This window comes from Sturnira hondurensis, unplaced genomic scaffold (genome assembly GCF_014824575.4).
Source record: "Sturnira hondurensis isolate 20B ecotype Veracruz unplaced genomic scaffold, ASM1482457v3 Scaffold0020309, whole genome shotgun sequence".
NCBI classification, from domain to species: Eukaryota; Metazoa; Chordata; class Mammalia; order Chiroptera; family Phyllostomidae; genus Sturnira; species Sturnira hondurensis.
In genome coordinates this window covers 874,524-895,520 of record NW_028092940.1, presented here as the reverse complement: position 1 = coordinate 895,520, position 20,997 = coordinate 874,524, and the positions used below count along the sequence as shown (strand labels likewise).

The window sequence follows — 20,997 nt, the reverse complement described above, 5'->3', positions numbered from 1 at the left end:
CCGGTGGCGGCGGGTCCCCCGGCGGCGGGCTGATTCGCTGGGGTTCGCACTTGGAGTCTGAAAAGCAGTGACACTCGGTCTTCCCTGTCTCCCTCCCTCCTGCCCTCCCGGTTTTCCCCCTTCTCAGGTTCAGAGTCCAGGCGGAACGACGTCAAAACCGAGCCAGGCGCCTTCTTGTTCGCACCGCCTTTCGGGGCATCCCCCAACGGCCCTCGGTCGGGCCTCATATCCGTGGCCATCACCCTGCACCCGGCCGCTGCTGAGGTGAAGCCCACTCGGGCTCAGGCAGGGTGGTCTTAGAGGTGTGGCGGGCAGTGCTCACGAAATGGGCTGCAGGGTCCTGGAGGGGGAGGTCACAGGCAGGCTGGGAGTAGTGGTCACGGCAGACGTGCTGGCTGCTTTGAACCCCGCGAAGAGGTGTGGGATGGACCCCAGGCTCAGTCCAGGCTAAAGGGCCAAGTGGAGCTGGAGTCCCATGTTGTAGTCAGAGGCTGCATGCCGTGCACTCTCGGAGAGAGACCTTCGTCACCGTCGGCAGAGGGGACTAAGCAGTGGGTAACAGCTGTCAGACATAAGTGCTGTGCGGGCGGCCGCTGCTCGTGCCGCCCCCCAGTGGACTGCCGGGCCGTTGTCGGGTGGCCTTCGTGCTGTGGAGACACTTGACAGGCAACCACACTGGTCCAACGGTGTGACTCGGTGGTGGTCAGTGCATGGCTGGCCTATGAGCCTGGGTCCCCGGGACCATCCAGCTCACTCCCACGTGGTGCCCTGCACACTGGTCCAACACAGGGCGCCCTGAAGTGGCTCCGCACGCTCAGGCCTGCCGTTAACGGGAGCCCTTAATGGGGGCTTAGTGCATGGAGACTGGTCGAGGAGACTGGCCCTTCAAGTGGCCTTTGCCCTGCAGCTCCGGGGGAATGGAAGCAGCTGGGTGGCTGACTGGGCGGGTGTCTGCAGGCAGCTGCTCTCCAGAGGGGGGTGGGTGGGTGGCACCGGCTTACTGGCCTTTCTGTTCCAGAACATTGGCAGCGTTGTGGCTGCCTTTTCCGACCTGCTCCGTGTCCGAGTCCCCAACAGCTATGAGGTCAGTAGCGCTCCAGACGGTCCGTCTGTGGGTGTGGTCAGCAGCCACAGAGTAAACCCGGGTTTGGAGTATCGACAGCATTTATTTCTCCGTGGGCACCCACCAGGATCTGCGGCGCCCCCCCGATTAGCGAGCTCCTTCCGGCTGAAGCCGCCCCACGTGCCGTTTCCGATGAGCAATGGTGAGCTGGTTTGCACGTCGGCCTCGGGCTCCTTCTACACCCGTAGGTGATGCTCATTTAAAGTCTCACTGCAGTTTTCAACATGTGACAGGCAGCATTTCGGAGTGTGGACGCCAGTAATTTAACTATGTGCGGTTGTCCTGTGTCCGGTGGTGTGATGGGACCTCTGGTGCCGGGGGCGGGGGTGATGCGTGTGCCACAGGAAGTATCTGAGTGCCAGCTCGGGGCAGCTTGCCCGGAAGCATCTTTCGTTCTCTGCACGCCCAGACCTCCCGCCCACAAGTGCCACATTGTGCCCAGAGGTCTGGGGTTCACTCGCTTCCTTTCCTTCTCCTTCCGTCACCACTGGCCACATCCTCTGCCCCGTCTGCAGAGGGGCCCTTGTTCCCTGGCAGTGTGGCCGTGCCTTCCTCAAGCCGTCTCCCTTCCTGTGTGTCTGGTCTGGTCTCCTCCCAACCCTGCGCCCACCACCTGCCCCCTGCAGCCGGCCTTGTGGCCCGTTTCTGCCCTTGCCCTGCTGCCAGAACCCAGCGGTCTCCAGGCCTCAGCTCTGAGCTCTGGCTGAGAGTTGCCGGGGTTGGTTTTGAACTGCTGGTCTCTCGCTGCTCCTGCTGCCCCGTCCTCCCTGCTTCCCCCGCCTTCCTGCCATAGTGCCCTGCCCAGATTCCTGGCTTCTCCTCTTGGCTCTGGAACTCGGCTCAGCCCTCTCTATCCATGTCTGACTTCCGACTCTCGCACATGTGCTTCTTCGTCTCTCACGAAACGTCTTTGCATCATCGCAATGCTCCGGGAACACCACTCCCCGACTCACCGCGTGCCGTGTCCGTCTGCCCTCACAAGCAGCAGCGCCGCCCAGCTGCTCGAGCCAAGTGTGCTCTCTTCTCTGTCCCCCGGGCACTCACGTCATAGGCGCCTTGGCACCTTGGACGGGAAGTTGGGGTTTCTGTGGAGTAGCCGAGTGACACAGGTCGGCTCAGTGAGCTGCAAGGAGAAGGTACTGGAGCAGCGTGACGCCAGCACCGGCTTGTGGTGGCAGCCACCTTCATCCCTGACAAGACTCTCACCTGCAGGTCTGTCTGTGCACAAGGATGCCGGTCACGGCGTGGTGGAGGGCGCGGCCCTAAGGACGCGCTGGTGCTGCCACTGCAAGGTGGTCATCCTGGGGAGCGGCGTGCGCAAGTCTCTCAGGGACCTGGCTTTCGGGGACAAGGTACTTGGACATCCTGCCTCCGCCCACTGGAAGTGTCCTGGGCAGCACTGCGCTGCCCCGTCCTGGTAACTGCACAGGACATGTGTTCCTGGTAGTGCGTTGACACGCGTGTGACGATGCCGAGAGCCTGATGGCTGCAGCAGACTCGCACTGGGTATCGCGCTTCCAGGTGCCACGGCATATGGAGAGCGAAGTGTATTTCTGTGCATTTATCTGCTCTGAGGCCACACTACGTGCTAAATAGGCACGTAGATGTGTTTATACCCCGAAGACAGGAAGCTCCTTTCACCTTCGACGTGAGGTGCCAACCAACATGCTGTGTAGATCTTTTGCTTTTTCCGTTGGGACTTGGCGAGACCCCCACACATTTCTCTCTGCTTTCCAGGATTCTCGCGAGAGCTCCAGTGGAGTGGAAAAGGACATTGTCTTCTGTAGCAATAACTGCTTTATTCTCTACGCCTCGACCGCACAAGCAAAAACCCTGGAAAGCAAGGTAACATCAGTCCAGTTTCAGCTAACGCACAGTGTCCAGGGAACGTCAGAGAGTAACACAGGGTTCCAGACACCACAGGACGGAGCCGGGCTGGTGCCACTCAGGACCTTGCCGACGTGCTCATTTGGCTTAACATAGCGCTGTTCCATCATGCCCGTCAGTTCACTAGCCCCTCCCTGGTACAGCGTGCGTCTTTCTGGCTTTGTTCTGGGTGGAAGGGGGTGGGGGGTGTGAGACTGGGAAAAGCAGCGCTCCTCTGGGGTTGCAGCTTTATGGAGAAGGCCTGTGGCAGACGCACCCGCAGCTGCCTCCCTCCCCAGCCCCATCTGCACACGCACACGTAGGGGTCTATGTGGACTTCCATGGGACAGGCCCTCACCGCTTACCACAGACTCGGTCCCCTGCCCATGGGTCACTCACGTCAAGCCGTGTGGCTTTTCATTTCACCAAGAGTTGCTTTCAGAGCTGGTGAACTGCCCTTCTCTCTGTCGCCCAGGAGTCTGCCCCTCTGCTGCCCCCGTCGCCTGTGAAGGAGGCGCCCTCCCGCGCGCTCCACCGGTACAGCACCAACGTCTCCGCCCTGGACGTGCACTGCCTGCCCCAGCTCCAGGAGGCCGCGTCCCCCCCAGCGTCACCTCCCATCAGCTTCCCACCTGCGTTTGAAGCAGCCAAAGTCGAGGCAAAGCCAGATGAGCTTAAAGTCACAGTCAAGTTGAAACCTCGGCTGAGAACCGTGCACGGTGGGTTTGAAGACTGCCGGCCGGTCCCCAAGAAGTGGAGAGGGGTGAGGTGGAAGAAGTGGAGTGTCCACATCGTGGTCCCCAAGGGCTCCTTCCAGCCCCCGTGCGAGGACGAGATCGACGCGTTCCTGAAGAAGCTGGGCACCTCCCTGAGACCGGACCCTGTGCCCAGGGACTACCGCAAGTGCTGCTTCTGTCACGAGGAGGGCGACGGCCTGACGGACGGGCCGGCGAGGCTGCTCAACCTTGACTTGGACCTGTGGGTGCACCTGAACTGTGCCCTGTGGTCCACCGAGGTCTACGAGACCCAGGCGGGTGCCTTAATCAACGTGGAGCTGGCCCTGAGGCGAGGCCTGCACATGAAGTGTGTCTTCTGCCACAAAATGGGCGCCACCAGCGGGTGCCACAGGCTGCGGTGCACCAACGTCTACCACTTCACCTGCGCCATGAAAGCACAGTGCATGTTTTTTAAGGATAAAACTATGCTTTGTCCCATGCACAAACCAAAGGGAGTTCATGAGCAGGAGCTGAACTACTTCGCGGTCTTCCGGAGGGTCTACGTGCAGCGGGACGAGGTGCGGCAGATCGCCAGCATCGTGCAGCGGGGCGAGCGGGACCACACCTTCCGCGTCGGGAGCCTCATCTTCCACGCCATCGGCCAGCTGCTCCCGCAGCAGATGCAGGCGTTCCACTCCCCCAAGGCGCTCTTCCCCGTGGGCTACGAGGCCAGCCGCCTGTACTGGAGCACGCGCTACGCCAACCGCCGCTGCCGCTACCTCTGCTCCATCGAGGAGAAGGACGGGCGCCCCGTGTTCGTCATCAGGGTGGTGGAGCAGGGCCACGAGGACCTCGTCCTGAGCGACTCCTCCCCCAAAGGTGCGAGCCCGCGCCGTCTCACATGGTGTGCCTGCTTTTTAACGATAGAAGGGGGTTTTGTTTACAAATGCAGACCTGAACTTCCCATGCATGTGGCTTGCTCTTTGCCATGCAGTTTCCCGAACGGTTGCTAGACTTCCTCTAAATCAAAATAGGTGGTCACACACAGAGTGCATTACATAGAAAAGTCGGTCGGTGGCGCTTGCTGCCCTTTGCATGGGGCCCTGTTCTCATTGCCACAGGGAGGGCACGCCGCCTGTCTGGCCTGTGCTGCAGGCCGTCTGACCAGATGTCACATTTAGAGCCAGGAAGCAGGCACTTAGTTTTGACCTCTGGGGTTAGGCCTGGGAGTCCCTGTCACTTCGGTGTAGAAAGTACTTGGTGCCCTGGCAGGTGGCTCAGGCGGTCAGAGCATCGTCCCAGTGCACGGAGGCTGTGGGTTCAGTCTCCTGTCAGGGCGCCACAGGCGTCAGCCAGAGCGTGCGTGAGTAAGGGAAGTGACAAATCAGTGTGTGTGTGTCTCCCTCTCCTCTCCCCTCCCTCTCTCCTTCTAAAATCAGTAGGTTTTTTAAAATGTACGGAAATGCTCTAAAGATGATCCCAGTAAAAATATAAATTTCATGATTTAATTTGTAGCTGAGGTGAAAATAACCCCTTTAGAGATACCAGTAATTGGGCATTCTAAAATTTAGTATGTTACATGGTCAGTATGAAATTGAGTTGACTGCTTGCATGAATTCCAGCTGTTTTAAATACTTCTTTTCACTTTTCCTGCTTAATACCCTCAACATATCCCCCGGTCTGTTCCTCCCGACGCCAGGGTCTCTCTGACACCCCCCGCTGGCCGACAGTGTCTAGGCCGCGTCCGGCTTGGGGGCTGGGGCACCTGCGAGGGTCTGTCTCCTTCCTGTTCTGGGTCTCAGGCGGCACCCCACTCGCCTGTCGAGCTCGGTGGTTGTACAGACTTTTGTTTGGGTCTGCGTGTAGGTGTTTGGGATAAGATTCTGGAGCCCGTGGCCCGCGTGAGGAAGCAGTCCGAAGCGCTCCAGCTGTTCCCGGCGTACCTGAAGGGGGAAGACCTGTTCGGCCTGACCGTCTCAGCGGTGGCTCGGATCGCGGAGTCAGTGAGTGCAGCGCGAGGCGGGCCTGCCCCGGCGTCACGGCCTCTTGGGGCAGCTCGGCGAGGGTTCAAGTCGACTTCGACCCTGCTTCCCCACGCAGCGTGGGGCTCCCCTGCCCTCAGGACTCGCGCATGCCCGTCCTAACCGGGGGTCCGCGACCGCCGTCAGGGGACAGGAGAACACACGTCTCCCCTTGGTGGTCTTTTAGGGTCACATGCACGTGTGCCGATCAGTCTGTCCTCAGTTCTGGAAAACTGCATGACGATGAGTGTTTTTTTCCCTCAGTAATAAAACCCCTCTGGTGGGCTTTCTTGGGAGAAGCAGAGAACCCCAAAGCCACTGAGGACGGGCCCCATTGCTTCCTTGGGCAGAGGGACCGACTGCATGGTGTGTCTGTTGTTACCTGTCGAGAGACACGGGAAAGCCTTGCACTATGTAAATCATTGTACGGGTCACCCCTGTGCTCCAGGGGCACCGAGGGCGAACATGGTACCATGTCGTCCGGCGGAGAGCAATGAGGCACCGTCACGAGAGTGACCTTTTTGACTTTTAACTAACCTACATTTTAAATTCCAAAGACTTAGATGTTGCCATTAACCCAGTCAAAAGAGCCGCGTGCGAACCCATCCACCCCCCCACCCCCACGCCATCTGGGGAGAGAGGCGTCTTGGGCCCTACTGCCCCACAGGCCTGCACACCGGGTGTCACGGGGCTCTGCTCTGACGCCGAACTCAGGTGTTTGTGCTCCAGTGCGGAGTGCAGGCGGAGCGTGCTAGCTCAAGTGTGTTTCGGAAGTGCTCACGCGTCCTGTCCACACGGGTGGGGCCTGCTGGGCCTCGGTTGAGTGCATGCTCCTGCTGTGCTTCTTTCCAGCTGCCCGGGGTTGAGGCCTGTGAGAACTACACCTTCCGCTATGGCCGGAACCCCCTCATGGAGCTTCCTCTGGCCGTCAACCCCACAGGCTGTGCCCGGTCCGAGCCCAAAATGAGTGCCCATGTCAAGAGGTTTGTGTTAAGGTATTTTGTTTTAACTTCACATAGTACAGCCCAGGGTTTCCAGGCAAATTAGTGGTTTCTGTGCTTGATCCGTCTGCGCTTACAAACCCTGCTGGCCCTGCTGTGTCTGCCCGGGCACACCCGAGACCGCGCCGTGGGGCTCCGCTAGGCAGCTTTGCGTGGGTGCGCTCGCCACCGCCAGTGGCGTCCGCCTGGCTCTGCGCCTGGCTCAGAGTGGTCTTCCCTTCTCCTTCCTTCCTCCCGCGGCGCGCCCTGGTCTGCAGGCCGCACACCCTGAACAGCACCAGCACCTCCAAGTCCTTCCAGAGCACGGTCACCGGGGAGCTGAACGCGCCCTACAGCAAGCAGTTCGTGCACTCCAAGTCCTCGCAGTACCGGAAGATGAAGACCGAGTGGAAGTCCAACGTGTACCTGGCCCGCTCACGGATCCAGGTGGGAGGGCCGGGCCTGCGGGTAGGGGGGAGTGGTAGGGGGGAGTGGCCCCGGTGTGTGCGGAGGGTAGGCTCGTGGTGTGGGCTCGGGTCACGTCCTCACTGGCTCGTCGGTCTGCGAAACGAGCGAGTGCCTGGGCGAGTGGGGGGCTCTCTGGGCCCCGCACCCCCTCCCATGCGGTGGTGGGCCCTGGCCCTCGCTCCCCGTGCGTGCACTTGGGCACTTGTGAGAAGAGAACAGCCCGATGAAAATATTTTCAAAAGGAGCCCACCTTTTGGAGGCTGTGTTCTGGAAGCTTCTTCCCTGGTGGATCCTTGCGGGATCTGGCACAGGCGCGGCCGTCTGCAGGCCCACACAGAAAAGTGCGCCGTGTAGCCCGCGCTGGCCGGGTCCCCACTGGGAGCTCCCGGTCGGGGTTCGCTCTCTGATTCCCGTGCAGGCTCGGCGCCCTGCTCAGTCCCCCCTCCGTGTCCGCAGCACCTCGGCCTGCCTGTCTCTCCCCTCCCGCCCCACTCAGAGGCCACTATGACCCCTCCAGAACCGAAGTCGCACACATTCCTTGGTCTGCCCGCACTCAGGCTCTTGTTCCTTTGCCGGAACATTTCCCTCCCTACTGGAAGATTTTCCAGTCTTTCCATTTACTGGCGTTTTTGTTTGTTTGTTTGTTTTTTAAGATTTAATTTTTTAGAGGGAGAGTGAGGGAGGAAGAATGGGAAAGAAACATTGATGTGCAAGGGAAACATCGATCGGCTGCCTCTCCCACGCCCCCAGCCAGGGCCTGAGCCCACACCCAGGCCTGCGCCCTGATGGGAACTCGAACCGGCAGCCCTTGGGTTCGCAGGCTCAGCCTACTGAGCCACGCCGGCCAGGGCCTTTTCTTTGCTCTCGAAATCCAGCGTCCAACAACGCGCCTGCATCGGGGCCGGGGCTGCGCTGATGGCTGGTCCTCCCTCCTGCTGAGCCCTCAGTGGAGCGGCGTGGCCTTCAGTCTGAGCGGCTGCGGCGTGTTTGTCTGTCTGTCAGTCCCTCTCCCCTTGGCACACGCTGGTGCACACCAGACCCCTCACACCCAGGACCCCAGTCGGACCCCAGCCAGCAGCACCAGCTCTCCCAGGTCCCTGTTAAGACCTGTCGGGGGTTGGGGCTGCTGAGCCGAGGGCCCAGGCTGCCCTGCCATCGGAGGACCCCTGGCTTGAGCAGCCCCCCCCACCCCTGCTTTGTTCTCACTCGGGGACTTCTGCTTCCCTGCTACTCTCGGTTCCACAAAGGGGCTCGGCAGGTGCTGGGTCTGGGCTCCGGTCGCAGTGCTGACATCCTGCCACGTCGGTTGCCTGCATATCACCTGTTTTCCGGCCACGTGGCCGGCTTCCCCATTCTGCCTGTGCACGTTGCCGGCATTGCCTCACCATCATTGCGGTGATTCCGTGGCTGCCTGTGTCCCATCTGCCGTCTTCACCCGTGCACGATTTTCTTTAGGCTCCCTCTGTCCTGTCAGCCTCCGGGTCCCAGGTGCCCACACCACCTTCTCCGTGTGCGTGTGTGAGTGCAGGTTCCCGTTGTCTGTTTCTCTGCCCTGTTCCCACCGGGGCCGCCTGCCTCATTCTCCTCCGCAGCTCTGGTGCTCGAGGAGGCGCCAAGCGGAAACTGACAGGACTGGTCCACCATGGACGAGCGTGTCCTTTGCCTGCGGCTTCTCCCCAAACCCTTCTCCCGTGTCTGCAAGGCTGCAGCTGCGACGGGACTGGGCCCCGTCCAAAGCGGACGTTGTGGCGTGTTTGTTTTGTTGCCAGCAGCCAAATGTGGGGGCTGTTGCAGGTTCAGGCACGGTCGACTGGCTTTCCTCGTCTGCCCGGGGTCTGCTCTGCGTGAACTGCGTGTTCATAGCCGCCGCCCGTTGGTCCGCCAGTGAGGCCTTGCGGTCAGGTGTTTGCCCTGCGGAGCGGCCCTTGTGGACCAGGAGGTGTGGCATCTGTCTGCCTACAAAGATTGTAACTTCCAATGGTCAGACGCACAGTTTTCTGCGGCCCCATGCGTGGTTGAGATAGGGGTTCATATGTGTCGCCTCTCGGAGCTCACGCTTCTGTGTGGGAGACCACACGGCAGTGCTGCCGTGGGAGGGGCNGGGTCTGCTCTGCGTGAACTGCGTGTTCATAGCCGCCGCCCGTTGGTCCGCCAGTGAGGCCTTGCGGTCAGGTGTTTGCCCTGCGGAGCGGCCCTTGTGGACCAGGAGGTGTGGCATCTGTCTGCCTACAAAGATTGTAACTTCCAATGGTCAGACGCACAGTTTTCTGCGGCCCCATGCGTGGTTGAGATAGGGGTTCATATGTGTCGCCTCTCAGAGCTCACGCTTCTGTGTGGGAGACCACACGGCAGTGCTGCCGTGGGAGAGGCGCCGCCCAGTCCAGCTGTGCTGGCCCCGTGCACAGGGCTGCTCCGGGCCGGCTTTGTTCACCTCTGGGTCCTGTCTGGGCAGAGCGGGTAAACTGCTTCCCTTGCTCTCCCAGAAGGTGATTCATTTCGTGCTAACACAGGCCTGCCCCTGTGGCTCCCAGGCGGTGCCTTTGGAGGAACACGGCAGGGCGTTCCCATGTGTCACGGAAGTCCCTGACGTCTCCACTGCCGTCGACTGGCTCGCAGTGGGGCGTGTGGGGCTCAGCCTGGGAAACGGAAGTTCGAGTCTTTCTGTGTGCATCACCCAGTCTTTCAGGACGCGGCTTCTCCAGTCTGCAGTGCCCACGGCTGTAGGTGGTGCGGGCAGGATGTGACCTCTTGGGCTGCCGTGGGCGCAGGGCAGCGTGTCAGTGTTTGTGTCGATTACTGCACATTTCAGGCTCAGAACTTGACGTCAGGGGTGTAAATTGATTTTCCTAGGAGCCGTTTTTCTTTTTAATGTTCTGGTCATTAAATTAGCTGCTTCCGTTTCACCTTCTTGCCCTAATGTTCAGGAGCATGTCAGCAAACCTGGTCTGTGCGTAGTCTTGTTGATGGTTGCCCCTAGGCTCCTTCATTATGTTTGTGGTCATGCCCAGTCCCTGTAAGAATCGTGGGGGGACAAGGAAAATCCCCGGGGCCGGTGGCCTGTTCATCCGGTGGGATCTCCCGTGGCAGCACCAGGGAGGCGAGCGCACCTGGTCAGGGTGGGGCCTGGCGGCAAGGCAGGGTGGCGGGCCCAGAGCGGTGCAGGCGCCAGCCCTCAGGCCACGGGAGCAGAGGGCGGTCGCTGAGTCGGGGTGGCACCAGCCACGCGGCTGTCGGGGCCCTTTGTGAGGGGCCTTGGTGAGGGGCAGGCCCAGGCAGAGAGTCGGGCGCTTTTGCAACACGCACGCTCTCCCTGCAGGGGCTGGGCCTGTACGCCGCCAGGGACATCGAGAAGCACACCATGGTCATCGAGTACATCGGGACCATCATCCGCAACGAAGTGGCCAACAGGAAGGAGAAGCTGTACGAGTCTCAGGTGAGGGCCGCCCGGCACTCTGGGCTCGGTTTTGAGCAAACGCCATTTCTGGACGTTGTGTTTCCTTCTTTTGCTCGCTAGTCATCTCTTCTCAGTCAGTGTTCTTTTTTTTAAAAGATTTTATGTTTCTGTTTTTAGAGGGGAAGGGAAGGAGAGAGAGGGAGAGAAACATCAATGTATGGTTGCTTCTCGTGCGTCCCCTGCTGGGAACTGGCCTGCAACCCAGGCATGTGCCCTGACTGGGAATCACACCGCGATCCTCTGGTTCGCAGGCCCGCGCTCAATCCACTGAGCTACACCAGCCAGGGCTCAGTCAGTGTTCTTGGCACAGGCATGTGTGGGTGTGCGAGCCCGTCTCGGCCGGCAGCCGGCCAGCTTGTTGATTGCCATTGGTGGCGTGTGTGTTCACGTCTGCGCACGCTGTGAGGCCCTGTGAGTGTGGTCGGGTCTGTTCCCGCTTGCCTGTGGCAGGGCTCCCCCACTTGGACGTGACGGTGGGGCTTGGTTCTAAGTGGCCTCTTTTTCAGAACCGGGGCGTGTACATGTTCCGCATGGACAACGACCATGTGATCGACGCGACGCTCACAGGCGGGCCTGCCAGGTGAGGCGGGGTGGGCTCTCGCACGCAGCCGGGGCCGCATGGGCTCGGGGCCGGGGAGTTTCAGAGCTGTGCTTAGAAGCGCGCGTGCATGTTCTTGTGCTGTGGGCGAACCGCAGTGTGCATCGGGAAGTTTGCCCCAGAAGCTGCAGGTTTTTAAAGCTCCCGTCAACTTACCGTTTTCTGGAACGGCGTTTGCAGGTACATCAACCACTCGTGTGCCCCCAACTGTGTGGCCGAGGTGGTGACGTTCGAGAGGGGACACAAGATCATCATCAGCTCCAACCGGAGGATCCAGAAGGGAGAGGAGGTGAGGGCGTGGGGGGCGCGGGGGGCGTGGGGGCGGGGCGTCCCCTTCACACAGCTGCGCCGCCCATCCCCTGGCAGTGCTGAGTGTTCATGTATGTCGTCCCCCCCTCTGCACGTCCCCTCCTCTGTCCCCGCGTCACTCATGGAACGTCATTTTTCTGCACCACAGGCCCCTCCTGTCCCCTTGCCTTGCTCACAGTGTGGCAGGGCGCCTTCTAAGATCAAGCCTGGCGTTGAGCAGATGGCCACAGCCATCTGTCATGCTGCCATTGCCTCGGTGCCCTCAGGACCCCCGGAGCTTGGGCGGGGGGGGTAGGGTCCCCGCAGGGCAGCAGGGCTGGGGCCGCCTGCGCTCCCGGCTGTTCACATCTGCAGATTTTTGAGGAGTTTGGCTACTTCATTATTTTCCCTTTTTTTTTTTCAAAATGCTGAACGCCGACCTTGACGCTTGTTCCTTTGGTCTCACAGACGACAGTTAAGGTTGTTAGTCTCACTGCCTGTTTGCACCCCAACTCTGTCCGCCATGGCGTGGCCAGCGCACACCAGGCGGCCCCTGCTCCGCCCCGCCCGGGGCCCAGGGCTCCGAGTGCCTCCCCGTGCCGGGGCCCCTGGCGCCCCGGGAACAGGGCTGCGGGGCTCTGCCTGTGGTTTTGGTCGTCTTTTTGGAACCCCTTTCTTAAACCGAGAACTGACCCAAGGCCCGTTCTGCACATGTTAATGTAACTCCACGGGTAACCGAGGGAACGGGTGTGGGAAGCCCCGCGGGCGCCTGAGCGCATCGGTCTCCGCCGGAGCTGGGCACCCGGGAGCCGTCCCGTGGGAATCCGCCCGCTCCTGGCCGCCTGACGCAGGGCCGGTCGGGGTGTTAGTGCCTCCCTGGAACACCGTTTCGGGGGAGGAGCAGTGGAGGGGAGGCGGGGTGTGGGGACGAGTCCTCCCGGCCCAGCTGAGGGGCCTGTGGGGGGTGGGGGGGACCGCCCACCTGCAGGGACAGTGAGGTGACAGTGCACCTCTGGCCAGCACCCGTTCTCGTATCTGGTTTGTTCTGACAACACTGTCCTGTGTGCCGCCCCCCGCCACACACACACCCCGATTTCCTGTCCCTTTGGGACCCCAGGTCACCTCCACCAGGCTGTTCCTTTACTTGCTCTTGAGGTCCCCAGCGCCCCCGGCCCCTGCGGGTCTCAGCCGAGCCGGTCTTCCCGTGCCTGTGTGTGGCGCGGGCCGTGAGCCCCGGGCGGGTGGAGGCGGCCCCCCTGCGGCCCCGCTCACCCCGTGTCTTTGCCGTGGGCAGCTGTGCTATGACTATAAGTTTGACTTTGAAGACGACCAGCACAAGATCCCGTGCCACTGCGGAGCCGTCAACTGCCGGAAGTGGATGAACTGAGCGCGCGCCGCGCCGTCCCGGCCGGCGGCCCACTCCTGGGAAGAAGCGGCTCGACACACCGTCTGGATTTGGCAGCAGGAAGGTTTTTTTTCTGTTTTATGACTTTGAAACTAACTTCTGGGAGTTCTGAGTTCCTCGGCCCTTCAGGCAGAGTGGCCCGGGGTCAGCCAGAACGACGGAGTGGTCCGGCACTTTTTCTTTTCCTGTCTTCTTTTTTCTTTCTGTGGGTGGGTTTTGTTTAGTTTCGCTGTTGAGTCTCACTGAGGAGAAACTTCTACGGGGGCCAAGAGCCGGCGGCTGCCCTGCCCCGGGCAGGGGCCCTTCTATGAATGTAAGACTGAGATCACCAGCGAAAGGGACGTCCAAGTGCTGGCCACGGCCTTATCGGAGACAGGGGCAGGCCCTCTAAGTTCAAGTTTTCTAATGCAGTAGACACCACTGAGCAAGGAATGTACTGAGATGACTTCCTTAGGGGTAGAGCTAAGGGGTAATAACTTGCACTAAAACACATTTAAATACTTGATTCCATGAGTCAGTTTATTGTAGTTTTTGATTTCTGTAAAATAAGAGAAACTTTTTGTATTTATTATTGAATAAGTGAATGAAGCTATTTTTAAATAAAAGTTAGAAGAAAGCCAAGCTGCTGCTCTTACCTGCAGAACTAACGAAACCTGTTACTTTGTACAAACATGTAAATATTTTGAGAAAAAAGAAATACAGTATAAAAATAGTTATTGACCAAACGCTACCAGGCTCTGCAGCAGCTCGGGTGCTTATCAGTGTCCGTAGGGATGTCACAATATGATTCTGTGTCACCAAGTGCGCCGTTATGATTATGTAATAACCAAAATTTCAACCTGAGTGTTCGGGGCTTTTTGGAAACTGCAGTCGATTGGGACTTCATGTTTTATACACCTTCCTTCTGATAGAACGGCCGCGACGACCACTTTTGTAGCTGTTTTGGTAATTCAAACCGATTTTTTCCTATTATATTGTTGCATCCCTGCTCCTTCAGTCAGGTTTTTTGTGCTTATACTTTGTGATAACTGTGAATAACTGCTTCAAAAGACACCCAAATGGAGGCTGAGTTTTTTTCAGCAAGAGTAGTTTTGATTAGAACTCCGTTGCAGGCCGCCGAGAATCATGCAGATGTGCTACGGCCGTGTAGCAGGGCCCGGCCGCCTCTCCAGCCTCCGGGCCACGCAGGCCTTTGGAGGGAAGGAGCGGGGGACAGGCACCCCCGGGGCGGCCGCTGCGGGCTCCGGCGGGGGCCTGGGAGATGTGATTTCAGTGTGTTTGTATGAACTGTTTGTTTACATTTCTTTAATAAAAAACACACACACTGTTTTGTGTTTGCTTGTAGAAACTTAATCAGCATTTTGAACCAGGTTAGCTCTTTATTTTGTACTTAAACTTCTGGTACTGACCCTTGGCAGACTGAGTATATAATGAAGTTTCGTGTGCACAACTCGAGTGGGCTGTGAGCTGGAGGTATCGTCAGTGATGCAGTTCTGAACTCGTAATGTATATGGCATGATGTATTTTTATCTTACAGAATAAATCAACTGTATATATTTTTCTCTTGATAAATAGCTGTATGAAATTTGTTTCCTGAATATTTTTCTTCTCTTGTACAATATTCTGACATCCTACCAGTATTGTTCTCCCGGGTTTTTGTTTCGTTTTCTGTTCTGTATAATAGTATCTAATGTTGGCAAAAATTGAATTTTTTGAAGTATACAGAGTGTTATGGGTTTTGGAATTTGTGGACACAGATTTAGAAGATCACCATTTACAAATAAAATATTTTACATCTATAAAAGCCACCTGCATGTCTGTTCACCACCCCCACCCCCCACCCCCGAGGCCCGGGCCTGCCCTGGGAGCCGGGCACACAGACGCAGTCACCTCGGGGCGCTTCCGAAGAGGCGCAAACGCCAGTGCGTCGCGTAGGGATGGTCCCTTCCTTGCAGTTGAAGGAAGAAGGGAACTTCAGTTTCTAATTAAGAAATATTTGTGAGCCCTGGCTGGTGTAGCTCAGTGGATTGAGCACGGGCCTGTGAACCAAAGGATCATGGTTCAATTCCCAGTCAGGGCACATGCCTGGGTTGCAGGCTAGTTCCCTGCAGGCCAACTCCCAGCAGGGGATGCACACAAAGGCAACCATACATTGATGTTTCTCTCCCTCTCTCCTTCCCCTCTAAAGATACATAAATAAATAAAAAAATAAAAATAAAAAAGAAATATTTGTTATGCTTCACTCCCTTGTTTTAAGTCCAGTTTCGTTTAAATGTTACATTGTTCTCCTGTCTTTGTTGTGCGTGGTAAAGACTTTATTTGGTCTGTAATGCTGACAGTATTGAGCACATTTAACTTAAGGAGTTAACTGAGAATTAAAATTGTTCAGAATCCCCCTCAAGATTTATTTTCTTACCTTAGAAATGTTTATTGCATTTTGTGGTGGAAGCTGAGGCCTTTTATGTTTTATTTTTTTCTGTTTTCAGTAAAAATGCTATGTACGATGTTAACTACATTTTACTTTTAAATCTTTTTATTTTCCAACTACAGTTGGTCTGTGCAGTATTAGGTCAGTTTCAGGGACACAGCATAGTCCACGGTGACCGTCCCTGTACTTCTGGTACCGGTACCAGTCCGACGTCACAGTTACTGGGGTTTCATGGGCTGCATTTCTTGGGCTGTGCTCTACGCACCCCCCTCCATGAAGTGCTTTTCAGTTTCTTTTCCTTTCTCCCCACCCCCCCCCAACCCCATTACATTTGGCAGCCATCCGTTTGTTCTTTGTATCTGTGGGTTTGCTTTTGTTCGTTCGATTATTTCGTTAGATTCCACGTGTAAGTGGCGTTATATGGTGTTTGTCTTTCTCTGACGGACTACGGTTTGCACGCCGTCTGGGCCCTTCCGTGCTGCCACAAATGGTAAGGCTCCATAGCTTTTTATGGCTGAGGCGTGTTCCATTGTGTGCGTGCGCCACGCCTCCTTCATCCACCGGTGTGCTGACCGGCACGTGGGCTGCTTCCCTGCGTGGCGGTTGTAACAGCAGTGAGAACACGGGGGTGGGGGGGTGCATGCATCTTTTTGAATCAGTGTTTTGGGTTTCTCTGGATATATACCCGTAAGTTGAATTGCTGGGTCGTAAGGCAGCTTTTTAACTTTTTGAGGGCCCCCCACCCCGCTTTCCGCAGTGGCTGCACCAGCCTGCAGTCTCCAGCAGCGCACTAGGGTTCCTTTTCTCCACGTCCGCCCCCGCGCTTGCTGTGTGACTCGCTGGTGGGGCGGGGACGTCTCCTTGTGGTGTGAACCTGCATTTCCCTGTCCGTCAGTGATGCTGAGCCTCTTGTCCTGTCTGTCCGCCCTCCGTGTGTCCTCTTGGAAGAAGGGTCTGTTCAGTTCCTCTGCCCGTGTTTTAAAGAGAGAGGGGTGTTGAGTTGTATGAGTCGTAACAGCTTTATTCTGAAAGGAGATTTTGGTGGAGCCCTTCGGGTTCTCTGGAGTATGTCATCTGCAGGTACTGACCGTTCTGCTTTCCAGTTTGGATGTCTTTCCTTGTCCAGCTGTGTGGCCAGGACTCCTAATACTGTGTTGCATGAAGTGGTGACTGTGGACACCCTTGTCTTCTTCCTGGCCACCAAGGAAAGGCTTTCTCAGCTTCTGTTGGGTGTGTTGGCTGTCACGCACGGCCTTCGATGTGTTGACTTTTGTGTCCCCTCTGGTCCCCCTTGGAGGAGAGCTTTTACTGTAGATGAATACTGGGTTCTGCCAAATGCTTTTTCTGTCCCCGTTGATGTGACCGTGTGATTTTTATGCTTCGCTCTGTTCGCCTTGTGAGTCACGTTAATTGCAGATACTGAGCCAGCCTTGCTCCCTAGGAGTATCCCCCAGTGATCTGCAGTTGGTTGCCGTGGGGCCCGGGCCTGCCCAGCAGGAGGCTGAGGGCTGGCTGAGGCCCGCTGCTGCCTGTCCCGGGTTCGTGGGCTGAGGCTGGCCGCTTGTGTGGAAGGGGTTCTGGTGAACCATGAATTGGGTGTCGGGGAACCAGGGGCGGGGGCAGGTTGAGCGGCACTAGCCGGGTTGATGGCGACTCGGACCGGGCACCCACCTGCGTCTGGCTGGCGGCGCGGGGGGTCGGGGGGAGCACTGGCCGGCACTCGTGTCCTTGAGAGAGGTGCCCTCCCTGCTGGCCCCGCAGCCCTCGCCCTGAAGTTTGTCCACTTGTCTCCTCCCCATGTGTCCCTGTCACTTCGGGAGCTGCCTTGCCGTCCCAGAGAGCGCAGGTCTGTCAGTGAACTGGTGCAAGGGCCCCCTGGAGACCCGTGCCGACGTCTCTAGCAGCCACCTTGTCTCTCTGGGACACAGTCTCCGCTGGCCTTCACGACCAAGTGCTGCTAGGGACTTCTCCTCCTGGCACTGGAACCCGGGCTGGAGCGCGCTCGTGTGAGGCCGAGACACCCCTACGTGTAGGCCGGGGGCAGACCTCCAGAGCCGAGATGACCCTCCTGACTTCTGTGTGGTGCGTGTGGGTGCCTGCACCGGCCCGTTCTGCAGTGTCGGCTTGGCCTCTTCCTTGTGCCCTTGGTCATAGGGCTTCCGTGCAGCTGGAGACAGGAAACAGGGCCATTTTTAGGACGGAATTCGAGCGAGGTAAGCTGGAGCCTGGAGAGGCCTCCCTGAGGTGACACTGAAGCGAAGCCCTGAGGAACGAACAGCGGGGAGCAGAGGGGCAGAGGCAAGGCCTGCCCAGCACGTGCAAGGGTCCTGAGGTTTGCGAGGCGCAGGAATGGAGAGGCAGGCCGGGCAGACTCGGGGCGGGATCAGACAGAAGCAAGAGCCAAGTTGCAGGGGTTCAGAGGATCCAGGAACCATAGGAAGTGACAGGAGGAGTCACCGCGACCCTGACCTGCAGGAGGCGACCTGTGCTGCTCCGCAGAGGAGGGAGGGCAGCTGGGCTGCACGGTGGAGACACGCAACGCAGTCTTCTGAAGGACGGCACCCTCCCTTCCCCCGTCTTCACCCCTCCTGCGGGCCTGACCCAGGTTTTAGACTTAAGACGTGAAAAACTCCTCCTGAAAGGTCGCCTCCTCCAGGGAGGCCCAGCTCCCTGGCTTCTGTGCTGTGAGGACAGTCGGCCTGGCACCAACACCCTGAGACAAACCTGTGTGGCGCTTTTGAAGGGCCCCAGGCCATGCGATGCCTTCTGAAGGTCAGACCTCCCCCTCGGGGGGCAGAGCCGGGGCACAGGGTGCCTGCGCCTCGTCGCCGAAGTGGCTGCTGAGACGCCCCACATCCCAGCAGGGGTGCGGGCAGGCAGCTGCCCTTGCGGCTGGTCTTCTCGGTCACACACACGGAGTGACGCACCCCACTGGTTTTACCGTTTTGTGCAGAGACCTCCACTTCCTTTCGGGGTGATGCTTCCTGAGCGTAGCTGTTGGGGCTAGGGGTTCATTTTGCGGCTGTGGCACCGGCCCTCGCCCACCACGGGACATGCGAGGCGGCTCCTACCAGACCGAAGGGTCCCCACCTCAGGCTAGGGAGCTGGGTGCTTCTGACGCAACGAAGCAAGATGGTCCCCACACGGCACAGGCAGCCTGGCGTTGTGCTGTCTGTGGTTATGGTGACCAAGATGGGCACTGGGACCTCAGCCTCGCGCTGCTGGCCCGCCGGGCACAGCCCCCACCTGTGGTTCCAGGAGGTTGCTTACGGCTTTGGGAACCTTCCAGAACAGAACCCACCCCGCTCCCAGGGGTGGCTGTGCACAGGGGGGCGCCTGTCCCCGCTCCCCGGGCAGGTTCCTCGTCCACACGATGCTGCGGAGGTCCCCAGGTCCGAGCCACCGGCTCTGGAGGAGACACTCCCTCTCCCCCCTGCGGACCATGCCTCGCCGCCCCCAGGACTGGTTTGGGTTCACCCTGCCTGCAGCCTGGGGGCCGGAGCTCTGTCCACCCAGTTCTGACTTGGCCACGGGAAGGTAGGAAGCCCGTCACTTCTTTGCCTCGGAAACGCTCATCCCAGTGAGCTCACCCTCCCACCCTGAGGCTGTCACCCACGCTGTGCGCCTCCCCCACTCCCTCCCAGCCCACGCCATCCCCAAGGCTCCCACGTCCGCCCTCCCTGGGGCCCATCCTCCAGGCTCTTGCCCGCTGACCATGTGGGGTCAGGATGTACGGGAACAACTGTCCAGAGGTCTCCAAACCCAGGCACAGCCCGAAGCCTGCGAGTTCTCCCTGTGCCCTGCCCTGTCCCCGTGAAAGCTGCACCTCAGAGACCCCGTCTCCCGCTTTCTTCCCCGAAGCTGCCCCACTAGCACTTCCCGACTCTGGTCGGCGCCAGCTCTGCACGCCTGGTGCCCACTCAGGTGCCCACCCGGACGGCCCCGCCAAAGCCCCTGCCCCCCGCGGCGGCCCTGCCCACCCACTCCGGCTCGGAGAGGTGAGTGCCCCAGAGAAGGGCCTTCTCTTCCCTAACGGACACCCAGGGTGGGGGGGACAGTTTTCGAAATAAGTTAATACATTCTTTTTGACCCTAAATGAATACTTGTATAAAACTGTTAGATAATGTTTTGTGATTAAAATACCTGTATTTATCCTTAAAAGCCAACAAGCAGGGAAGGAAGACAAAGTCCCACGAGCTGTCTGGGTACATTACAGTGTTCTCATATGTAATGCCGTGATGAGTCACTGTGTTCTGCTGTGTACAAAATGTGCACTTTTCCCCCAATTTTTTTAGGGAGAAATAAGGATGTGTCTTATACACGAGCATAATAATTCTGCGTATAATGCAGACAAAAACCGTGGGTGCATGTCATACACACCAAAGTGTGGTGTTTTCAGATGTGTGACCTTGAGTGAATTGCAGCAGTTCACTGGTCTTTTAAAATAAAGTTTATTGGAGGATAATTTCAGATTCGCAGGAAAGTTGCAAAGATAGTACAGTCAGCCCCCACAACCTCCGCCCGTCTCCCCCCACGTGACTAGGACCCGAGATGTTCACGTCGGCGCACGTCCATTACGTAAACCACAGACATGGCTCCGGTTCCACCCGGTTTCCAGTCTCGCCCTTTTCTCTTCCAGGGTCTGATCCAGGATGTCCCAGGGTCATGGCGTCTCCTCTGGTGTGTGACAGTCAGGTTTGTCTCGTTTTTCACGACCTGGACAGTTTCACCCCTCGTTCAGGGCCCTCTGAGCACGTTTGTATGTAACAGCTCTTTCACGTGTCTGCCGATCCCCCCCCCCCCACTTCTGGGCCCGGTTAGTTCACTACCGACGGATGCCCTGGTACGGTTTTAGTCTCCAAACTCCTCTTTAATGGTCACTCCCTGTCACTGAAGGCCTCTCCCCGGGTCTGGACATGTTGGCTGCATCTGGGTCGGTTCTGAGCACGTGCCCTTCTGGGCCGCGCCCCCCGCCCTTTCCCCCCATGTCACCTGGACCGTCCCCCACCTGACCCGTGTGTGCACACTAGGCTCAGGCACAGGGGCTGTGGCGGGGACCTCTCTGGCTCCTGACGGCCGGATGGGGCACAGCGTCACTGGGCGTGGCAGCTCTGTGCCCTCTGCGTGGGAGGGGCCGGGTGGGGTGTCAGTCCTGCCGGCTGCGTCCAGACCAGCAGGGGGAGCCTCAGGTCTGTCCCCGAGGTGGAGAAGCCTGGGGTAAAGGAAGGGGAGAGACCCGAGCACAGAGGACTTGGGGGGGGCGGGCCAGGGGAGGAAATGCCAGGGTTGCCTTCGCACCTCGGGAGGCTCGGAGGGAAGCCATGTGGCTGAGACGGCTCGCTCCCGCCTGTGGAACCTTCTGGGCCGAGCAGAAGTGCACAGACCCAGGTGGCCTCGCCCGGGAGACACTTAGTGGTGGTGATCGATGGACGGGCTAGTTCCTAACGACCGAGTGTCGTTTATGTTGACGAGCGACTCGGGCCGGGCCCCTGGGCAGGGGTCCGGCTGCCGGTGGAGCCCAGCATCCAGTTAGAGGGTGGGAACGTCCGGTCGCCCCTCCTGAACTTGGGGCAGGGGTGCGGGGCTGGAGGCAGGTCCAGTCCCCAGTGGCTGTGATGTCATCCGTCCTGTCTGTGCTACGAGGCTTCCG

The 20,997-nt window shown here is 58.6% G+C and overlaps 1 protein-coding gene across 15 annotated transcripts in view; it reads left to right on the top strand.

The window, feature by feature from the left end:
• The window catches only part of KMT2C (lysine methyltransferase 2C), a 163,599-nt gene that overhangs the window by 136,992 nt on the left and 5,610 nt on the right, over window positions 1-20,997 (top strand). For 13 of the 15 annotated variants that reach the window (XM_037029526.1, XM_037029514.1, XM_037029515.1 and 10 more), the window contains 12 exons: window positions 128-264; window positions 1,019-1,265; window positions 2,336-2,475; window positions 2,861-2,968; window positions 3,465-4,584; window positions 5,572-5,708; window positions 6,579-6,721; window positions 6,985-7,153; window positions 10,491-10,607; window positions 11,135-11,208; window positions 11,407-11,515; window positions 12,809-14,718. In XM_037029526.1, the coding sequence (XP_036885421.1) occupies window positions 128-264; window positions 1,019-1,265; window positions 2,336-2,475; window positions 2,861-2,968; window positions 3,465-4,584; window positions 5,572-5,708; window positions 6,579-6,721; window positions 6,985-7,153; window positions 10,491-10,607; window positions 11,135-11,208; window positions 11,407-11,515; window positions 12,809-12,901 (2,594 nt within the window). In that variant the 3' untranslated portion in view covers window positions 12,902-14,718. Of the gene's footprint in view, window positions 1-127; window positions 265-1,018; window positions 1,266-2,335; window positions 2,476-2,860; window positions 2,969-3,464; window positions 4,585-5,571; window positions 5,709-6,578; window positions 6,722-6,984; window positions 7,154-10,490; window positions 10,608-11,134; window positions 11,209-11,406; window positions 11,516-12,808; window positions 14,719-20,997 lie in introns of those variants that run through there. The other 2 variants (XR_005064086.1, XM_037029518.1) reach the window with 2 other exon arrangements.